This window comes from Morone saxatilis, unplaced genomic scaffold (genome assembly GCF_004916995.1).
Source record: "Morone saxatilis isolate NCDOM2014 unplaced genomic scaffold, NCSU_SB_2.0 Contig17, whole genome shotgun sequence".
NCBI classification, from domain to species: Eukaryota; Metazoa; Chordata; class Actinopteri; family Moronidae; genus Morone; species Morone saxatilis.
The window spans coordinates 4,334,961-4,354,634 of record NW_023339729.1 but is presented as its reverse complement, the minus strand read 5'-3'; the positions used below and the strand labels follow the sequence as shown (position 1 = coordinate 4,354,634).

Genomic DNA, 19,674 nt, shown 5'->3' with positions numbered 1-19,674 from the left:
TTCTGCACTGTATATCGACCACAACTGCTTGTTAAGCTTTTGCGGTTAGTTTTAAAATGTATTTTATGCTTACAAAGAATTTCTGTGCTCCTCTTGAAAACAGGCCTTCAAGACTTAACTGATTGAAATTCTTAGGCTGTAATATTTTCCTTCCATCCCTCTCCGTCACACTCCAAAGTCAACGTTAACTATCAAGTATAGTATGTATAGAGAGTTGTGGTGGATAACCTTTCAGTCTAATTACCAATTTCCAATTCCACACTTGTTCTGCAGTTAAGTATGTGGGACCAGTTTTTTAGGATAGAAGTTCTGTTGACCAGTTCATTTTTTTATTGCTTTCCTTGTATATTATCATATCATGTTGTATGGGGAAATCCCCAGTAGCGTTCAGTTGCCCACACACATGAAATAAAAAAGATGGAGATAAGCAAGCTTTGTGCTGTTGACAGAGGCTGGTCAGGGTACAGAATACTGAATTATGTACACGATGCGGGGGCGACAGGATAATATTTTGTTAGTCCTTGTTGTTGAGCAGAAGAGGGTTACTGTCATTTGTCAGGGTGCTGCCCTATTGTAGTCACTGACTCACAGTTCTCAGTATTGCAATTTACTGGCACACGTACCTTTAATTGGAATTGCTTCCTTCCAAATTATTCATTGGTAATACATAAATAGCTGTGTGTGTTTTGTGTCCTTTGCTCAAGCTCTACAGACATGATTTGAAACTTCAGACTTCTGAAAATGTTTTATTTTTAGCTATTTAAATTTCCATGCTTTCCATAGCTGGTAAGTTCACTAGATTTCCATTTACCCCTTACCCCAGTACATCATTTACAGTAGGCTTCATTTGTTTGCATAAACCCTTTGCAGTACAGTAAACAGTAAGTCCGCACACAGAGGTGGTAAGTTAGAGAACAGTATGGGAAGCTGTTTGACCTTGCGCTGACTCCTGCCAGCTACGCCCCCCCAACCTTATTTCCTTCTTTAACAGAGGACTTTGCACTTCATAGCTCAGTGTTTGCTCCTGTCAGCGGTGTGGTATGTGTGTTTGCTTTACTGTGATTAGGAATTATTAAAGCGAACTCCCATGTTGTCGAATGTTTCTGTGTTAGCCAGGGGCTTTGTTCATTCCTGCCACAGGCCACGACTGGACTCCATTCAACAAACAAATCTGGCTGCAGTCCTTAATAGAAAGCGGCAGAGGTTTATGATGTGATTAGATATTGAATTAGCTGTGTAAAGCAAACAAATGTTACAAAGAGCATGAATGGTGGGGAAATATGTGTGGTTCACTTTACTGATGGTTTTTGAGTGAGTGTGTGTGTGTGTGTGTGTCTGAAATGTGATTGTGTGTAAGAGCCTGTGTTTGTGCCAACATTCACAGAGCCAGTCCCTTGTTGCTCAGCGTCACAGTGGTCTTGTCTTACTGGTTTTCCCAACACGCCCCCACACATAAACACACACAAATGCTTTGACACAAACACCCATGGGGCGTGGAAAGAGCCTGGCCCTTTTATTGTGCTTCTCTCCCTCTTCCAGTCAACGTCTACCTCCAGTAATGACTACGTGACTGTATTTTGCAGCTGAGGGTGTGTGTTCGCTCCATTTGCCTCAGCTGTGCCCATCGACTCAGCACCGTCTCGCTATCACGCTCACACAGCACACTCAGGATGGCAGGAGAGTGTGTTCCTGAGGGTCCAGACCTGAGAGACATGGGCGAGGAGGAACTGTGGGAACTGATTAATGACAACCGCCACCGGATCTCCTTGGGGGTGCGGCCGTGCACCTTGATCCCGTACCTGAGACAGGCCAGGGTACTCACAGAGATGGACGAGGATGAGATCCTCTCCTGCCACAACCTCACCAACCGCAGCATGAGAACCAGTGAGATTTATCACTTCTTGGATTGTAGAGAAACAGTAGTCTGCCTCAGTTTGTAGACGACAAGTGCATTCTGTTTTTTAAATTCCAGCAACTCTTCAGCACTGAGAACACGTATTTAGTAGAAATTTAAAGCCAGCATGTTATGCAGCCTGGTAAAGTTTCAAGAGTTCATTGTGCTGCTTATGAACACATTCTTCCAATTGTTGATCTTGATTACTGTAGGGAGCTATCAGAGAGGGGAACTATCTTAGGTAACTATCAAAGAGAAAACACTTTTTATCCCTGATGGTTATCTTTAGATTAAATCTGTTGAGTCAAAAGGATGGGTCAGATACGGAGATTGTCTCTAAGGCACAAAAATACACAACCTAACTGAAAGAAACTAAAACCCCACTGAGAAAAAGGAGGGTGCACTGCTGACCCAAAGAGAACCCTGATCCTATTTTGTCATTTTATTTGCAGGTCAACCACTTATTGGGTGGTTAGTAGATTATAGTAGATTAGTATTAAATTGTCCTCTACTGTTTCCAGGCTACATGCTGGACCTGCTGAGGACCCAGGGGAGGAATGGTGCTGTGGCCTTGCTGGACAGCCTGATGATCCACTACCCGACCCTGTACACCCAAGTTACTGGACGCAAACCCAGCACTGAGCCCTCCAGATTTAGTGGTCAGTGTCTTCACGTCTCCCTACATTTTAAGGGGATGTTTGTCTCTTTCTATCACTTGCTGTATGTGTGACTTGCACCGCTCTCCTTGCAGGCCTGATAAAGTACTCAGAGCTGACAGAGTATCTGGTCAGAGCAGTGACGGGAATGCAGAAGGAGCTCCAGGAGGCGCGGTGCGAGGCTAGCAGAATGAGTGCGCGCTGTGCCTCCCTGGAGTCAGAGATCAGGCAGATAATGGAGCAGGAGGAGAAGTCAAGATGCGTTCAGTCTGAAAACGAACGCATGCGGAGACACTTGTGTTCTCTGCAGCACGAAGTCACTAAGTTGAAGGATGAGAAGTGTGACTTGTATATGCGCTACACAGCCGCCATTGAGGACAGATCTGCTGTGAACATGCGCCTCCATGACCTCAACCTGCAGGTCAGTGATCGTCACTAACTCTCACCTCTATATAGAATGAGTTTCTGCTCCCTGAAACACAAAGCTGTGATCTCAGGGGAAAGGCCCATAAAGGTCAGGGTTAAATAACTGAAATCTGAGAATTGTAGCTTGATCATATTCAGAAGATTAGGCTACATGTGCATATGGAGGGACTGTGAGCACAGCATGTGAACATAGTTATGCAATGTCTTTTGTGGCTCTAGAAGAGCTTTGCCTGAGAAAGTGACATCACTCCAAGTAATCTTGGCTTGGTTTTGGAGACTGCATGTTTTGAGCAGAAGGCCTAGTGTTTCAGTTTAAACCTCGGACACAGAGTTTGAAAGATTTGTACCTGTAACGGAGGGTCTAATGAAAGATGCCACTAAGTTGCATTATGGGAAGTGCGCAGGATCCAGTGTATTTGCTAGCTCCAGCTTCTCAAATGCAATTTGTTGCTTTTCTCCCCTAATTAACTGTAAGTTGAATACCTGTGTGGATTGTGGGGTTGTTGGTTACAATACACACAATGGATTGGGAAAACACTGATAGTTGTAGTCCCATCAGCATGTTGTTTTGTGTTGGCAGGTGTATCAGCTGCAGACTGAGCTCCAGAAGGCACAAATGGAGAACGAGTTCCAGAAGCGTCGCTCGCTCAGGTGTGCCCCGCATGCTGAGATGCCACAACTGCAAGAGGAAGTCAGGAGTCTGCGCTGCCAGCTGGTGAAGGTGGAAAAATTGGACCCGGTGAGAATAATCACATAGTCATTCTGTGTTTATTTGCTGATTTATCTGGAATAGTGACAGCTTCATTCATAATCTTTAGACAGTGAAAGAGTCAGTAGCCACCTGTGTATTCATGTTTGTGTCTCACCTGCTGTCACTGTTGTGTCTCTGTCAGGCTCGTCAGGACATCCTGGCCCAGGACCTGGCTGAGGCCATAGACAGCCAGGTGGAGCTTGCAGAGCAGCTCAGGTGTTACAGAGAGGAGAATGAAAAGCTACTCGCAGAGAAACAAGGGGTGTGTTTGTGTTTTTCTGTGTTTTTCCTGGATCGGGAACTGTCTATGATAATCATCCCATTGCTACACGGTGCCATGACATGCAAAAGGGGAGAATTTCAATTTAAAGCTACTTCCTGAACAATCTGTTTAATATGCAGTGTGAAATACAACACAACGTATGTTAGAGAGTTTCCTCCTTCATGGCTTAGCAGTGCATCAACTTGCTCATCACATCCTGTACATCTGTATTATACCCCTTAAACACTTGAGGCCACATTAGTGTAACGTGTGTGTGTGTGTATTTGTGTGTATTTGCGTTCAGCTATTGGATCAGAAGGAGTGCCTAAGCCTCCAGGTGCAGCAGCTGACCTTGGACTGTAACATGCACCAGCAGAAGAACACCGTGATCCAGAACCAGATAAGAGAGCTGCAGGCAGAGAGAGACCAAGTAAGGAACAATCCATCACTCAAACATTGCCATCTTAAAACATTAATTCAGGTTTCCAAAGCAGTATTTTCTGTCTTAGATTCTATTTATGTGTTTTGCCTGGAACGCATTTTGCATCACATCATGCTGTTTGTTTATCCTGTTCAAATGTCAAGCAGTCAAGTCTCAGCAGTGCTGTTGTGCAGAGTATGGAATATCAATCAGCTCTCTTGGCTCTCACTGTCTTTAACTCCCTGTTGTGTGTGTGGGTGTGTTGTTATCTATGTCTCTTTGATAAGGGACACTGTTTAAACTCTCCTCTAGTGGAAATACTCAGTGGTCTGCCTAAAGAAGTGGGTGTACTCTTCATTTATGCCTAGGGGGAAAATATCAGCTCGCAGAACACTACTGAATGATGTGCATCAGCGTGCCATGGGTATACTCGACATAACTGCGTATACCCTGCACTACACCACTGGAAACACTATTATTTCGCTCTGTCATTGAGCAGTAAAATTACACAACTTTTACAAAAACATTGTGTATTGCTACATTTCACCTGTCGTAACAGTTTCCAGTTTCTCTTCCAAATGCTCCTCTCAACATCACTGAGGCTTGTCCTCCGAAAAGAATTAAATGAACGATCCACCCACATCCTAGCAACTGTCAGGCAGCCATAAGCAACTCACATTCTGCAGCTGCCAGCTGCTCCGCTGGAGCTGCGTTGTAACCAACAATACATGACTGTACAGTAATAATAATAGCTCCTGGATGTACTTCGTGGCTCATGCTTGCTATATGATGTGTGACACACAGGAGCTGCATGAACGTGACTGTGGTGTTGGCATACTTTGCTCTTTCATTTAAAAAAAGGTTGGCAGAAAATCCATCTTTCCTAAATTTTAAAACAACAGAACCAACACTTGAACTGCCCGATGTTCTACTATATTCATCATGTTGGGATTGAAGAATCAAGATATATGGAATTAACAGTGGTCTTGAAAAGTCTGAAATCCAACATTTAGAATTTTAGGCCTTAAAATATCTTATGTCTTATAAGAATTTGACAGGTCTTAAAAATTGTTTGAATTAATGAAGTTAACGTTACTTAACGTGGCAGTGTGTTTTTGGGAACAGTTTATATTGATCGTACTGTAACAACTATAAAACCAAAACCCACATGGATCCAATACCAATTTTCCTTCATATTCCTTGTACTTTTTTGTGGTAGAGACAGAAAATAAGTTTTGATTGCATTAATAATCTTGAAACTTGAGTCTTAAAAAGTATTAAATTTAACCTGTTGGAACCTGCAGAAACCCTGAATTAAGATCAAAATAGCCGCTGCAAACTAACACTACCATTTTTCCTTACAAAATAAATGCAGCAGTTTTTCTGTCAGGCATTATAAACAATGAGAGACACATGACTCAAACACTGTTGCAACTGAAGTTTGTATCATGCATTGTTTCTGAGTTGTTGGGTTCACAGAATGTGTCAAAAGATAAACAGCTGCCAGCCATAGACAATTGACCACATTGACAACATCCTGCATACCACACCTCTGTTGGCAGTGAAGCTAGCACATACATTAATACTTATTCATTCAGACAATGAATGACTGAGACGTACGGCCATTGTGGTTGTCATGCTCTCTGATTGTGTCTCTCTGCATGATTGAGAAACAAGGTGTGCCTGTGTGCAGTCGATTCTGCATACTTCAAGTATTAAAATAAATATGAACACTTCCTGTGCTTCTAGGCGTACCTGTCCAGAGATGAGGCCCAGGCCATGATCGCCCGCGTCCTGGCTGAGAAGGACACCCTGAGGTGTCAGCTGGTGGAGTTCCAAGAGCAGGTCTTCAGCCTGAAGGCCAATCGCAGCCCCAGAAAACAACAGCAGAGTTCTGATGATGTAATTTCTCATGCGCACATAAACACAACACATACAGAGCTAATAATAATATGATGGTAATGTTAATGAAGTGCTCTGTGTCTCTGTCAAAGGAGAGGGTGGTGGACTGGGCGAGCCCTAGGTCCAGCTCTGAAGAAGACCCACTCCCAACCCGACGTAGACTTCGCCGCATGGATGCCGTCAATCCCATGTCCCATCTCAGTTCTTTTATTTCAGAGGTGAGTGTGTCATCATATTTTATGAGGCACTGGATATTGGATACTTTTTGAACACTGAACAAGCATCAAGTATCAAACATTGGCATCAAATGTTTGGTCTGATTCTTCAAATATTTCCTGATCCTAAATCATGACTCATGTCTTTTATTAGTTACAGCTGCTTGTGTTAACGAATAAAGCTGGCAATAGTTTGTAATTTTCTTATTGTCAACAAATACCATGAAAACCAAAACCATCAATGAACTTATCTTACCAAGAAGTATTGTCTGTGTGTCCTTAGCCTTGTATATGGTATTCCTCTGTACCATAGAGCTCCATTAACACCCCAAAACTATTAGAAATGTAGGGGTGTCCCTCTTCAGCTGTCACTGTCAATTAAAGTCAATAAAAGCCCAAAGAAATATTTCCAAAAACAACAGCACACAAATGTGCCACCGCATTGCACTGGGTGATGTGTTTCTTTATTATGATGAACATGGGCATTGTAGTTTAATGCGAGTCATTCCCAAATTTATTGTCACTACTGTTTAATACTCATCGGCGCTGAAAGTAGTCCCTCACGAACTCACTCTTTACTCCTGTTAAAATAGGCTTGGCTTCTTTTTTTAAAAGAAACTATATATTAGCAACCTGTTTTTAAAGATTTATGTTGGCAATAGGAACCAATGGGTTTGGGTATGTGTCAGACAAACACATTGTTGTTTTTAGTCTATTTGTGGGATATGTTAAAATAAATAGAATAAGACCAGAGCTGGTGCCCCATATACCAAGGCTGCAGTGGCACTGGGCTCAAATCCGACCTGTGGCCCTTTGCTGCGTGTCATCCCCTATCTCTCCCCCCTTTCCTGTCACTATTAATTAAAGTCAATAAAAGCCCAAAGAAATATATATTTAAAAAAAACAGTAGGTCTGCTTTTTATCAGTATATTTTATGGCTGATTATTTTACCTGATTTAATTCTTTCTTGTGTATTGCACTTTCTTATTTTTTATATTGTAATGAATTTCTGTTTCTGTGTACCATGTGTATCTGTATGTATGTGTACAGTGTGAAGATGCTGCAGTAAGTAGTGTCCGATCCCGAAACGCAGAGCCTCCCTGTCCAGACTCTCTCCGCAGAAGGGAGCAAGCTCTACATGCGGAAAGCAGGTGTGTGTGTTTTTTGTGTTTCCTTGTTCATCTACAGTATATGTCACTGTGTGTTTGTGTTCATGCTTGTATTTGAAAGTACATTATTAGTCCCAAGACTGTTGGCAGCACACCCACCAGGAAGGATTTGCGGGTTTCACTGACCTCTGCATTCCCTTCTGTTGACATGATGGTATTCAGGTGGATTATTGATTTACAGGAATAAGAGGGGCTAACTAGGATCAGGTTATACAGAGACAAATAAGTGTATCACGAGTAAATTGAAGAGCACATGAAAGCTGCAAGTAGAGGGTGTAGAGAAATACAAAGCCCAGAGAGAGCACTCATGAAAAGACTATCGGTTTTTGTACATTCCTCTTGTGTTTTGGCTCAGGGGAACTTTTGTGTTCTCATGTTCAAAGTATGGACAAAAGATTCAGCTTTGTCATCATCAGGCTATAATTATTCCTACCCACCAAACCAGTCTCTGTGTTGTTGCACGGCAGACAGTTATGTCCCAGTTGGCATTTACTTCTTACCCTATAGTACTCAGTATTATCAGTATGTGTTAGGCAAAAAGAGACAGAGCGATCTGATAAAGGTGTTCATGTAGCTGTTGTCTTCTTTTCTTTTGCAGCTTAGAAGAGACTGATTCTCTCTTGGAAGACTTTGTGTTTCTCCCCTGTGGTATGTGTAGAAAACATATGAACTGTCTTTGTTTAAGCGAGTGTCTGTTTATATTTCTATGTGCAGGGGGTGGAGGGTTGCTGTTGTTTGGCAGGGTCTTCATTAGCTATAGTTCAGTGCTGAACCTTTGTCAGGGCTGTAAAGTGACACATTAACTCTGGCACATTACTTCCAGGGAAACAACCTTGATGCCAAATCATTAAACAGCCTCTCTTTTGTTTAGTGGGGAGTGAAGACAAGCAGACACCCAGGCTTTCCTCGTCTAATGGCTCCAGCACTGATGGGTGAGGCGTCCCACTGGACCAACATTGTTATAGATAAAGAGTCTCTCATTATTAAGCATTTCTAAAGTAGACTGCAGTCTACCTGAATGTGTGTGACATATTGTAAATTCAAGGTCATGCGTACTGTTAAGGTGGTAATACATTTAACAGAGGTTAATAACAGTTGTGGAAATTAATAATCAATAATTGTAGCGCCCTGGTAGCTCACCTGGTAGAGTTGGTGTCCTATGTATCAAAGCTGAGTCCTTGCTGCACCGGGCTTAGGTTTGACTGCAACCTGTGGCATGTCATCCCCTCTTTTTGTCACTCTTAAGCTGCCACTGTCATTAAAGGAAATAAAATCCCCCAAAAATATAATAATCAATTATTAGCACTGGCCGAGGTTAAAGTGCTGTCTCATGTTTAGTACTTATTAACAGTTCAGTGTTCTTGACCGGACCAGTCAGTCACCTAACCTCAGTCCAGCTGATCAACTGAACATGTAAACATGGCTGCTGTATTGACTGTAAAGGATTCACAGCCAAATATTAAATGTGACTTTATTTAGTTTTACTTGAAAATACATTTTGGCAGCTCAATGAGGTTGTACTTAGGCATAGCAGTGCTTTGAGCTTAATGCTAACATCAGCTTGCTAACATCCTCACAATGATGTTTAGCAGGTAGAATAGTGTCAACATCTTAGTTTAGGATGCACCAATGTATCGGCTGATATTTGACCTGGCAAATAAGGTGGTACCGACTGACATCAGTGGCCGATATTTATCTATCTATCAATTTTGTGTTGGATAATTATTGTGTTGGTTATTTCAAACTTCGGATATTGAAGAAATAATCACCTCTGTTTTCCAGCCCTGGCACAAATTGCTCGCAAATACAGATGTGCTCCCTGCAGCAGCACGAACAGTGAGCGGCTCTTCAGCTCTGCGGCTTACATCTTCAGTGAGAAGAGAAATAGACTAAGCTGCAACAAGGCAGAGATCATTGTCGATTTCTTTACTTGCCTTGCACAAAAGGGAATAAATAACAACAAAAAAAGAAATTCCCAATCAGTGCATTCCTATTAGTTGGTACTTTAACACAAAGTAGAGCTGAGGCTGATGAGACTGGCATTAGGTTTGCAGGTATTTGTACTAGTTATAGTTATAGTTAATAATTGCACTAGATAAAAAAAGTTGTTACAAGTTTGTAAGTTCGTACCATATTTTATGACGATCCATCCAAAATTTGTGGAGACATTAATTAATTAAAGTCTGGACTGAAGTGGTGGACCAACCAACACTGACAATTGTTAAGCAATGCCACTAAAGTGGCCAAAAAAGCAACAATTCCCACACTGTTCATCTAATGCAAAGATCAACATCGTCACATTAAAGCTGAGCTTCAAAAACATTTTCCCTTTCCATAAAAAGAAACAATACAATCCTTACAATAATCCAAATCTACTCTCTCACCAGCCTGTCAAGAACCTCAGCCCCTCCCTTCCTGATGCGTTCCCGTCCGAAAGCAATTCGCGTTAATGGCCGTGTGCTCAGCATCTCCTTCCAAGGGGAGGCGCTGCTCAGCCAGCTGGCAGTGATTGGAGGCAATAAGACCGGAGTGTTTGTGCACCAGGTGACAGAAGGGAGCGCTGCCCATACTGTCGGCATCAGCCCTGGGGCACAGATAGTGGAGGTGAGTTTTAAACACTAATTCTAATCATTCTGCCTACTAGTGAAGGCGTTTCTTATATATATATATTACTATATAATACTGTTGCTCTACAGGTGAAGTGCGAGCAGAACCAGAAGGCTCTGAGGATGGTGCTGGAGGATTCCACTTTAGAGGAAGCTATGTGGGCTCTTGGCCAGATCAAGGGCCTCTGTCATCTCTCCCTTCGACCCAGGCAAGATGGTATGTCCCACAACCTGTATATAAAACACTGGTATATATGATCATATATGAAGCCAAAGTGATACCTGTCATAAAATAATTGATATAAGAATACATTTCCCATGTTCAAGACTTCATTAATCTTTGAAACAAATTCCACTATATACATGATAAGTGAATTTCATTTACCGCCTAATCCCAGTAACAGTGGCATTGGAACAATTTGCTCGTGCTGTAATCATGAAATTACATAATAATTGGGGGGAAACAACAACAAACAACAACAACAACAAGAGAAGGCATTTGGCACTTTAATCTTCAGAAATAAAATTAGTTTTTGCACACACACAAACATGTAAACACACACAAATGCAAGAGCTAAGTCATGAGACACATATAACAAATCACAGTGACTGTAACTTGGCATTAGCTGGAAATAAAAGTTCATGGCCTCAGCTGATATCAGGCCTTAAGGTAGCAGATTGTTTCCCTTGAGATCTAAGCTGCTCCCCGAATGAGATAAAACAAGGATATAATGTTAATCAACCTGCTGTATTTATGAAGGTGTCTTTGTTTTGCATCATTCAAAGAATTCGGCTGAGCTGCAACATTCTTCGGTACATTACACAAGACTAGTTAGACTGAGACAAAGTTCCCCTTGTTTAAAAGAATTCAGGACATTAATATAGGACTGTATGCTGGCGAGCTCGACAGCTTTTTCAAGTCAGGCCTTGTGAGGATATTCACGATTATCACAATAATGGAAAGTGTTTTTTATTGCGATACACAATAATATTGTCCGATCTCTCGTAATGTCAAAGATACAAACATCCAGTGGCTTTAGTTAAAGTGTCCTCCTGCATGCTCAGACTACGAGGCGCTGCTGCAGCAGCTGCAGAGCAGTGAGACATCCTCCGGAGACTCCTTCTACGTACGTGTCAACATGTCCTTCCCTGCTGGCCCCAACGGAACCCTGGCCATTTCCTGCAACGACATCCTTCATGTGACCAACACACGACCCACTGGCACTGGGGACTCATGGCATGCAAGCCAGGTTCACCCCTGTCAGCTACTGGACCTCCAGAGTGGAACCGTTCCCAACTATTACAGGTTGGTATACTGATGCGGCATATAGAAATGTCAGTCAGTCAACATAGGGATGAAATCACCGCTCACAATGCTTGAAACTGAGAATTTGTACTGATTTTCCGATGGCACAGGGCACAGCGGCTTCTGATCCAAGCAATCGAAGACATGAGCTTTCAAACAAAGAAGTGTCAGAAGCTAGTCAGTGTTTGGCGTGTGGGGCCCCAGAACAAGGAGAAGGCTGTGAGGATTGTAAGCACCGGGCGCCTGGGCAGGAACCCACTGTGGGTCAGTGTGGAGGATGAAAAGGCCAAGAGCACAGAATCAGGTACAACAGCAGAGTCACAAAAGTACAGTATCTAACTTTACTGTCTCTGGAATGTGCTGTTTTAGGATTTTTTAAATGAAAGCACTTACCTACCTCACAGTGTATATTATTTCCTATGTAGGTGATACTGCAGCCAAAACTTGTGTATCCCTCATGCCCTACACCCTGGTCACTCCCCACTACCCACCCATCTGCAGGCCTGTCCTGCTGCTGCCCACCGTCCTGGGACGCATCCTGGACAAGAAGCTGGCAGACTGGCAAGGCTTTCAGCTCTGTCAGCCTGGTAAGATGTACTGTCTTGCTATAAGCTGAAATGAAACCATGTGCATTCATCTGTTTCCGCTCGAGCATATGCCATTGAAGACACATTTTAGATACAGAGCAGGGACACACTTTACTTTGCTGACAGATAAGACTGTTTGACTTGACAGATCACATGTTTGTCTGTTGCTGCAAACCAGGAAGGAAATAAACTTTGTGAATAAATAGTAATAAAAATGATAGAGGCTATAAAGACAGTAAATGCTTGCTAGTGTTCCCTGCAGAGATAGGGTCAAATGAAAGTTTAATGAGCTTTGTGGGAAAATTTGATCATTACAAGAACTAGTTTATTTAGGAGAACAAAAAGCATCACATGCAAAAGAAAATCAAATAAGATAATGACACTACTAAAGGTAAACATTCTGCTCCCTCCCCTTCCTCCCCACCTTTCTGCTTTACAGAGGTGCTGAGCTCCTGTGAGCACGCAGCCCGGCTGCAGAAATCCGAGATCCTGGAGGAGTGTGAGCAGGGAAGAAACTGCTGCTACACCCTGCAGAGTGTCGAGAAAGTCATGAAGAAGGTCAGAACATTCAATAAAACACAGATCTTATATTTGGGCACTCGAAGTAGTGGTTTGTAACTCCAAAAGAAGAAGAAGGTGGCTCAGTGAATTGTGGTATGAAGGAGGATTAAAAGGAAATATAGTATATGACCTGTTGACCTTCAGCAACACTAGCGGTTACGTGTCAACATGTCCTTCCTTGCTCGCCCCAACAAAATACTTGCAGCCAATAAGCAGTAATAACTGAATAATGCTTCAAATGTACATGAATGAATTTGATCAAACACTCTCCAGCCAGTGTTTAAATCAGCAACAAACAATAATCTTTAATGTGATTAAGAAAAATTGATCTATACTTCCTTAAATCCCTGCAGCCATCTGAAGCAGCAGCACGCCTACTGTATGCTGATAAATCTGTAGCCGTGCAGCTCCAGAGCGCAGTGCAGCGCTTTGTGTTTCTATCATCACTGTAGCAATTAACTGTTAAAAAAAAATTATAACATATATATGTTATAATATTTTTTTTAAGTCTGTGCCACTCTGCACCATCAAGATAATGGATTTAGAAGTGTCTCTTCATTTGTTCAGCTGTTGTTGTCATGCTTCTCTGTGATCGTAATAAAAATAGAGAATTAAAATAGAGACCTTTATCTCAACGCCACCATCAGCCTCTATTGTCCTTTCCATTGAGTGTTAATTGGCAAATGTTAGCATGCCAACATGCTAAACTACAATTGGTGAACACTGTAAACATTACTTGCTACCACAAGTTGCTATAACATCCATCACAATCACTGATCAGCTCAAATCAGTTAAAAAGTAAAACACAAACATCTTCACAGATTATGCATCAAAATATATTTCATTTAACAGCACTCGCTTGAATCATGCTCTTTCAAAAATCCTATTTTTTAACCCATATTCCATGTACTATTCCTACAGGGGATTCACTGTGTGCTGCCACTGGGGCTGGACTGCGTGCGTCGACTGCACCGGTCCGAGATCTTCCCTATTATCATCTTCATTGGCCAGTCTGCACGTAGTGCACGTAAACTGAGGTAAAATGTCCTCCTTCTTCTCCATACAAACACTGACAGAGCTCACGTCATTGCCCCGATATTCAGATTATCACTACAAGCACTCACCTACCTCAACGTGTACTGATGACCTCACTGATATCTGCCACAGCTTCCATGCACAAGACATGTGCCTTTAAATGCAGTGTTGCATATCATCAGTTTGTGATGTATTCCAGTTGTTATGTTGTCAGTTACTTTAACACCCTCAACAGGCTTAAACTTCTGATGGCCAGCCTCGTTGGGAGTAATTCCACTACTTTTGGCAGTAACTAGTAATGTAACTAATTATGTTTCCAAATTAGATCAAACGCAATTACAGTGACTGAAATTTAAACTGGCTGATTACTTGTTTCTTTTGTATTACCTGAAAATAGTAGACAACTGCAGGAGAAGGCAGACATATTGCAAGCGTATCCCCCTTGATTTTCAAATTTATGATCTAATTTGGTTTAAGCTTATGATCTAATTTATGAGTTCAGAGCACACCTCTCCACTTCTTCCACTGAAGACAAAAAATTACTGCAATGTGTTCTGGTCTACTGGTGCTGCTGTTACTGGAAAAACTGGTATCTCTGCCTCTTCTATGAAGATTTCTCCTCGTACAATAGCGGACAGTTCAAACTACGTCTAGAAAGAAACCAGTTTGCTCTGATTGAGGGACTGACATCAAGAGTTTCAGTGATGAGAGAATGGAATCATTCTTTTACATCAGTGAAGAAATGTACTGCAGAGATGTCTGTGAGATGTCACATTGTCTACATTTGGACAGTTATGAACAAAAATCCACAACCAAACCTCCAACAAACAAAAAAATAATATTGATCCAACAATAATCTTTATGTGCTTTATTTTCTTCATCCCTCCTACTCTTCCAGGTCAAAGCTGCAGCGCCACGGCCAGTCAGAGGAGCAGCTGCTGGCATGTTCGAGGAACGAGGAGCCGCTGTTGGACAAGCTGCCGTGTCTGTATCACAGCGTGGCTCCGGACTCCTGGTGTGACCAGACCTCCCTTCTGACCAGCCTGCGCACCATCATCTGGGAGGAGCAGAAGAAGATTGTGTGGGTGGAGCCTGACCTGTGGTGAAGTAGATGACAGAACAGAAAAGAATCAAAAGAAAATGTAAAAAATAATTAGGATTTCTTAAAGGGCTTTTTGTTAAATATATCAGAATAGTATAACCAAGCTTTACAAGAACTATTTTTGTAAACACAAGTATGTATCTATGATACTTATGAGTAACTGGGTGAATAAAGTCTTATAATGGATTATACTGTGCTTTGAGTGTATGAAGCTGTATCACTATTTACTCTTCCCAGAAACATTTTGTTGCCTCCCTTTTTGAGGCGGTTGTTTAAAGCAAACACTGGTGTGAGGTGTCCTCTAAAAACACAAACATGTATCATTAACACATACTGTAATGACTTGTATGTACTGTATCTCTACAATATGTTGTAGATCATTTCCCACTATGAGGGATTTTCTTTTAATGCTCTGGAGCTGTCATAACCAACCTCTCATCTGTAACTTGTATGTCGGGTTCATGTTACTGCTCTATTTTCCTTCTCTTCTTCCTCTTCTTCTTTTTCTTCTTCTTTTTCTTCTTCATGGTTTCGCCATTAACTTTATTGAAACATTCTTTATGACTTTACTGTCAGCATTTCAAAAACTATGTACAACATCCATTTAAATTTCTTCTTTTTTGTGTTTTTTTTTTTGTCTTACAGTGCACATTAATAAAAAGTGTACCAAAGTTTAATAGTTTATCTTAAGTCAAGTTTGAAACTCATCATTTCCATGCATCATGTTGGTATTATGTTACTATTTTGGAGCTTATTTAATGTTTGTGTCAGAATTTGGATTAACTGTAAAACTTTGTGCAGCAGCTTCAACTAGTCTTTTGTCATTTACTTAATGTAAATATGTAAGCTTAATTAATTGTAGGTGAATTACACAGTTATAGTTTTCAGACAATTTCAGCACAAACACAAGTTCATCTGACTTTTGACTTTAAATCATAAGTTAAATATGCTGACGGGAGCTGACTAATTTTCAAAGAAACATGATCAACATATTAGCACACTAATTAAAACTCTCCAGAGATCCTTCTTTTTCGTAGATTGAAGAAAAGACACATGATCGAAAGCCTGCTGTTAAAGACAGCGTACATGTTAACGTAAGTCATGGTTGTTTTTTACTCATAATTATGAAAACAGTATAACCACAGTAAAAGTTAGTATAAATGTTGTCAGTACCCTCAGTACTGAACTAATTATTTAAGTTGTGCTCAGTTAAGTTTTTGACAAATCCATACATTCTTTCAAAAGTGTGTCACTTGGGCTGAAGATGACAAATTATTCAAATGTATGTTTTTTTCTAAATAAATAAATATTAAGTTTATGTATAATACTTTCAGGAAAAATTTGATAAAGGCATACAAGTTTAAAAAATAACATATACATGCGTTATTATTTAAATGATACTGCCCATGTGAATGTCACCAGCTGGTAACATAGCCCAAACTACTCTGGATGACACAATGTCTACTCCTAAAGAACAGATGAAACCAAAAGAGAGAAAGAAAGGTAACTGCTGAGCATCTGATTTGTGAAATATCCTTTACTATGACATGAAAGACTTTGACAGAACTCGCACATTTTCCTGAGTGTCATTGTCAACGGTGTATGATTTTAAAAGCTTATGGTCCAGCTGCATGTGAGGAGGGCAGGAACGTGTTGTTTCCTGGAAAGACCGTGGCCTCCAAGATCTGCGTGCCTTCAACATCATCATTTGAAGCTCCCAGTCCCTCCACATATGGACTCCCTGAACGACTGGGCGCCTACCTGCTGCAGGATGTCTGGGAGCAAGAGCTAGAGCAGGAGGAGCCATCAAGCACTGACTCCCACAGAGAAACCAAGAAAATACTGGAGCAGAACTGCAGCACTCGCACACTGAGTGATGAGCTGAAACACTCAAAGACAACCACAGAGAGTTATTACAGAAACCACAAACGCTTCTGCAAGAAACACAGCCGCTGGAGGAGACGGGGCCTGAGAGATCCAAGATGCATCACTAGCAGACCAACGTCCACGTCCAACGAGAGACAGAGGGAGCACAGAGTCACAGCTCTCTGAGGTCATGATGAGACATGCATAATTCTTTTGGAATAAAATCGTTTGTGTCTTAAAGAGGCGTATTAAGCAGGCCTGTAGGAATATAAGACAACATTGTATGGGTTATGCTAATCAGTTGACGTGGTTACAACCTGTATTTTAATTTAAAATATAAAGTTTTAATTTAAGATATAAGATTGTTATCAGGACATGAGAAAATGCTGTTTTTGCAAAAAATATGACACCTATAATTACTGTTCTAATATAGGAAGCTAACTGTCTCCAGAACATAGATAGATAGATAGACTGATAGGATAGATAGATAGATAGCATAGATAGATACGATAGATACTTTATTTATCCAGAGGGAAATTCAACAGATATCCTCAGTTATTTTCTGATAAAAAAAATTGTGAAAGGTTAATAAATCTTTAGAGGGAATTCCTATTCCTCCAGAATCTCCATTTGCTGAAAAAAGCCCAGTCTTCTATTGTCACATTTAACAGTGATGAGCGCCAGGTCCTGAAGAGACTGCAGGTCTCAGGTGGAATCAGAGAGTCTGCGCAGACGCACTGACAGGCCCCCTAAATGAGCTGCGTCACCACCAGAGGGAGCAAGATGGAAACGAAATATTTGACATTTTGAGGAAAAAAAGATACAGGAGGCTGCTTATAGTACGTTTAAACGTGAGGGTTGGTTTGTTCAGTGATAATAGTAGGAACTTCAACACTGTGACACCCGACATCACCTGGCTCCTCAATGAAACCCGCCCTGTAGTTTTCCTGGAGCTTCACGGACAGAGAAAGAGCGGGAGTTACAGGTAGGTCGTCTGCTAGCTTAATTGGACTGAATTTGTTCTGTAAACTGGCCCAAAGTGTTTCAAGTGAATCTGTGGAAGGGATTAAATAGTATGACTAACTGTACCTGGATGCCAGTGAAGTGTATTTTTCCACCTTCAGTTCAGCCTACAGCTGTGCGGGTGATTGACATGTTGCCCTCGGGCCTCAGTTTACAGTGTGCCAATGTCTGCATGCAAGACCCGTGTAACCTGTAAGCTGCTGGCTGAGTTATAGTTGGAAACTGAGGAGCAACACCTCATGGCAAATTTAAAATGGAATTTATAATCTCAAAGCTGCATGTCAAGTTTATTACACTGTATTCACATTCTTTTAGTTTAATGTCATGTCGGTTTCTAACAGCACTGTTTAATATGAACTACTGTTCATATTTCTTGAACAGCTTTAGAGGCTGTATTTTCTACAGGGTTTCACTCATTCACCTAAAACTAAAGCAAAACGTCTATTCGTGTAGTGAGGGAAGAACTAAGAATAGTTTCATATTAATTTTCCAAGTACTGTAGGACATTCTCTGTGTCTTCCTTGTTGGACTATTGTAGTTCTTACAGTCTTCTGTACAGCAGTTTTTCTGTAAGGGACCCCTTTTCTATAGAGTAAACAAATGACCCCTGAGTTAGTGATGCATTTTATGGATATTTCATATTATATTTAATGCATAACAATAACAATGTAAACAACTGATGAACAGCACAATGAACCCAAACAGCGAGCAGTAACTGCAGGAAGTTTCTGTAAAACCAGTGATTTGGATGAATTTTGTGCAGATTATGTCCTCTGAATATTGCATCAGAGAGGAGGTTTTTTTTTTTTAAATACAATTCTGAATGATTTGTCACTTAATAGGCTGGACATAGGCCAACTGTGTATATTTTGTTCTTACACCCCTCTTATCAAGAAGGCCTCGTGACCCCCACATGATGCTTTGGCAAACCTTAGTGTGCGTCCCGACCCCCAGGTTGAGAATCATTGCTTTACACTATTCAAGATCAAGTTATATTTCATGTACCACTTGACCGTTGGGCATAGGGTTTGTAAAGTGTCATGACTGATACAAATAATTTACTAATGCTTTTTTAAATAGAAAGCTGTTAGAGTGCATACATTAAAAAACACCAGGTTGACAAACTACGAGGCACATAATATCTAATATTTTTAAAATAGGATCCTTTTTTAAACATTGCGTTCACAACCTTGCAACTCGAAGCCTTATATTAATCCACGTCATAAGAGATTATTAATAATCTGCAAAGGATTAATACTAACTAACAGCAAAGCATAGTTAAATGTATAAACCCTGTAAAAGCAAAACAGTCAGTGACAGTTCCCATTTACTGATAGCTAAAAGAGCTGCCGTGACCATTAGTGGCCACAGGGGGGAGGCAGAGAGAAACGAATGTGGGCTGGAGGGAGTGGTTGGGAGAGGAAAACATGGTTCCTACTGAGAGAGGGTAGAGCAGGGAGAGATGAGAGGGGACACTTTGATTTCTGACCACAAGCCTAAAGCACCACTGTCTTTCATCAGACTGTCGTGCTGTTTCACTGGCTGTCTCCCAGCTCTTGATTTTACTGCCTGCATGTACTGAGTAGCAGAAAACAAGGATAATCAATGCCCCCCCCCCACCCCCCACCCCACACATACACCCCTTCTCCCCTTTTTATCTGGGGGTGATTATTGACTGGATCTGAAGGATTTTTTTAAGACTTCCACTGAATCAATTTCCTCTCCTGGAAGACGTTTTTGGCTCCATCAGGGTCCAAAACCCCAAACCCTCCCTCCTGTTGCTGGGAAACCACTCCAGTGATTTGTGTGTTGTCAAAGTGCATTATAGACAGTGACAGAGAGAGAGAGAGAGAGAGAGAGAGAGAGAGAGAGGTGGGGGTTCAAGAATAAAA

At 41.3% G+C, this 19,674-nt stretch overlaps 1 protein-coding gene across 1 annotated transcript; it reads left to right on the top strand.

Annotated features, from left to right (window-relative positions):
• Positions 1 to 688: 688 nt before the first annotated feature.
• card14 (caspase recruitment domain family, member 14) lies at positions 689 to 15,547 on the top strand. Its single transcript, XM_035660957.1, has 19 exons — positions 689 to 1,884; positions 2,416 to 2,553; positions 2,646 to 2,971; positions 3,557 to 3,715; positions 3,870 to 3,989; positions 4,294 to 4,419; positions 6,160 to 6,312; positions 6,405 to 6,530; positions 7,578 to 7,678; positions 8,295 to 8,344; positions 8,568 to 8,628; positions 10,084 to 10,300; positions 10,393 to 10,519; positions 11,368 to 11,608; positions 11,719 to 11,912; positions 12,034 to 12,195; positions 12,635 to 12,753; positions 13,678 to 13,793; positions 14,690 to 15,547. Exons 1-19 carry the CDS (start codon positions 1,671 to 1,673, stop codon positions 14,895 to 14,897), a joined length of 2,958 nt encoding a protein of 985 aa, XP_035516850.1. The 5' UTR covers positions 689 to 1,670; the 3' UTR covers positions 14,898 to 15,547.
• The last annotated feature ends 4,127 nt before the right edge of the window (positions 15,548 to 19,674 follow it).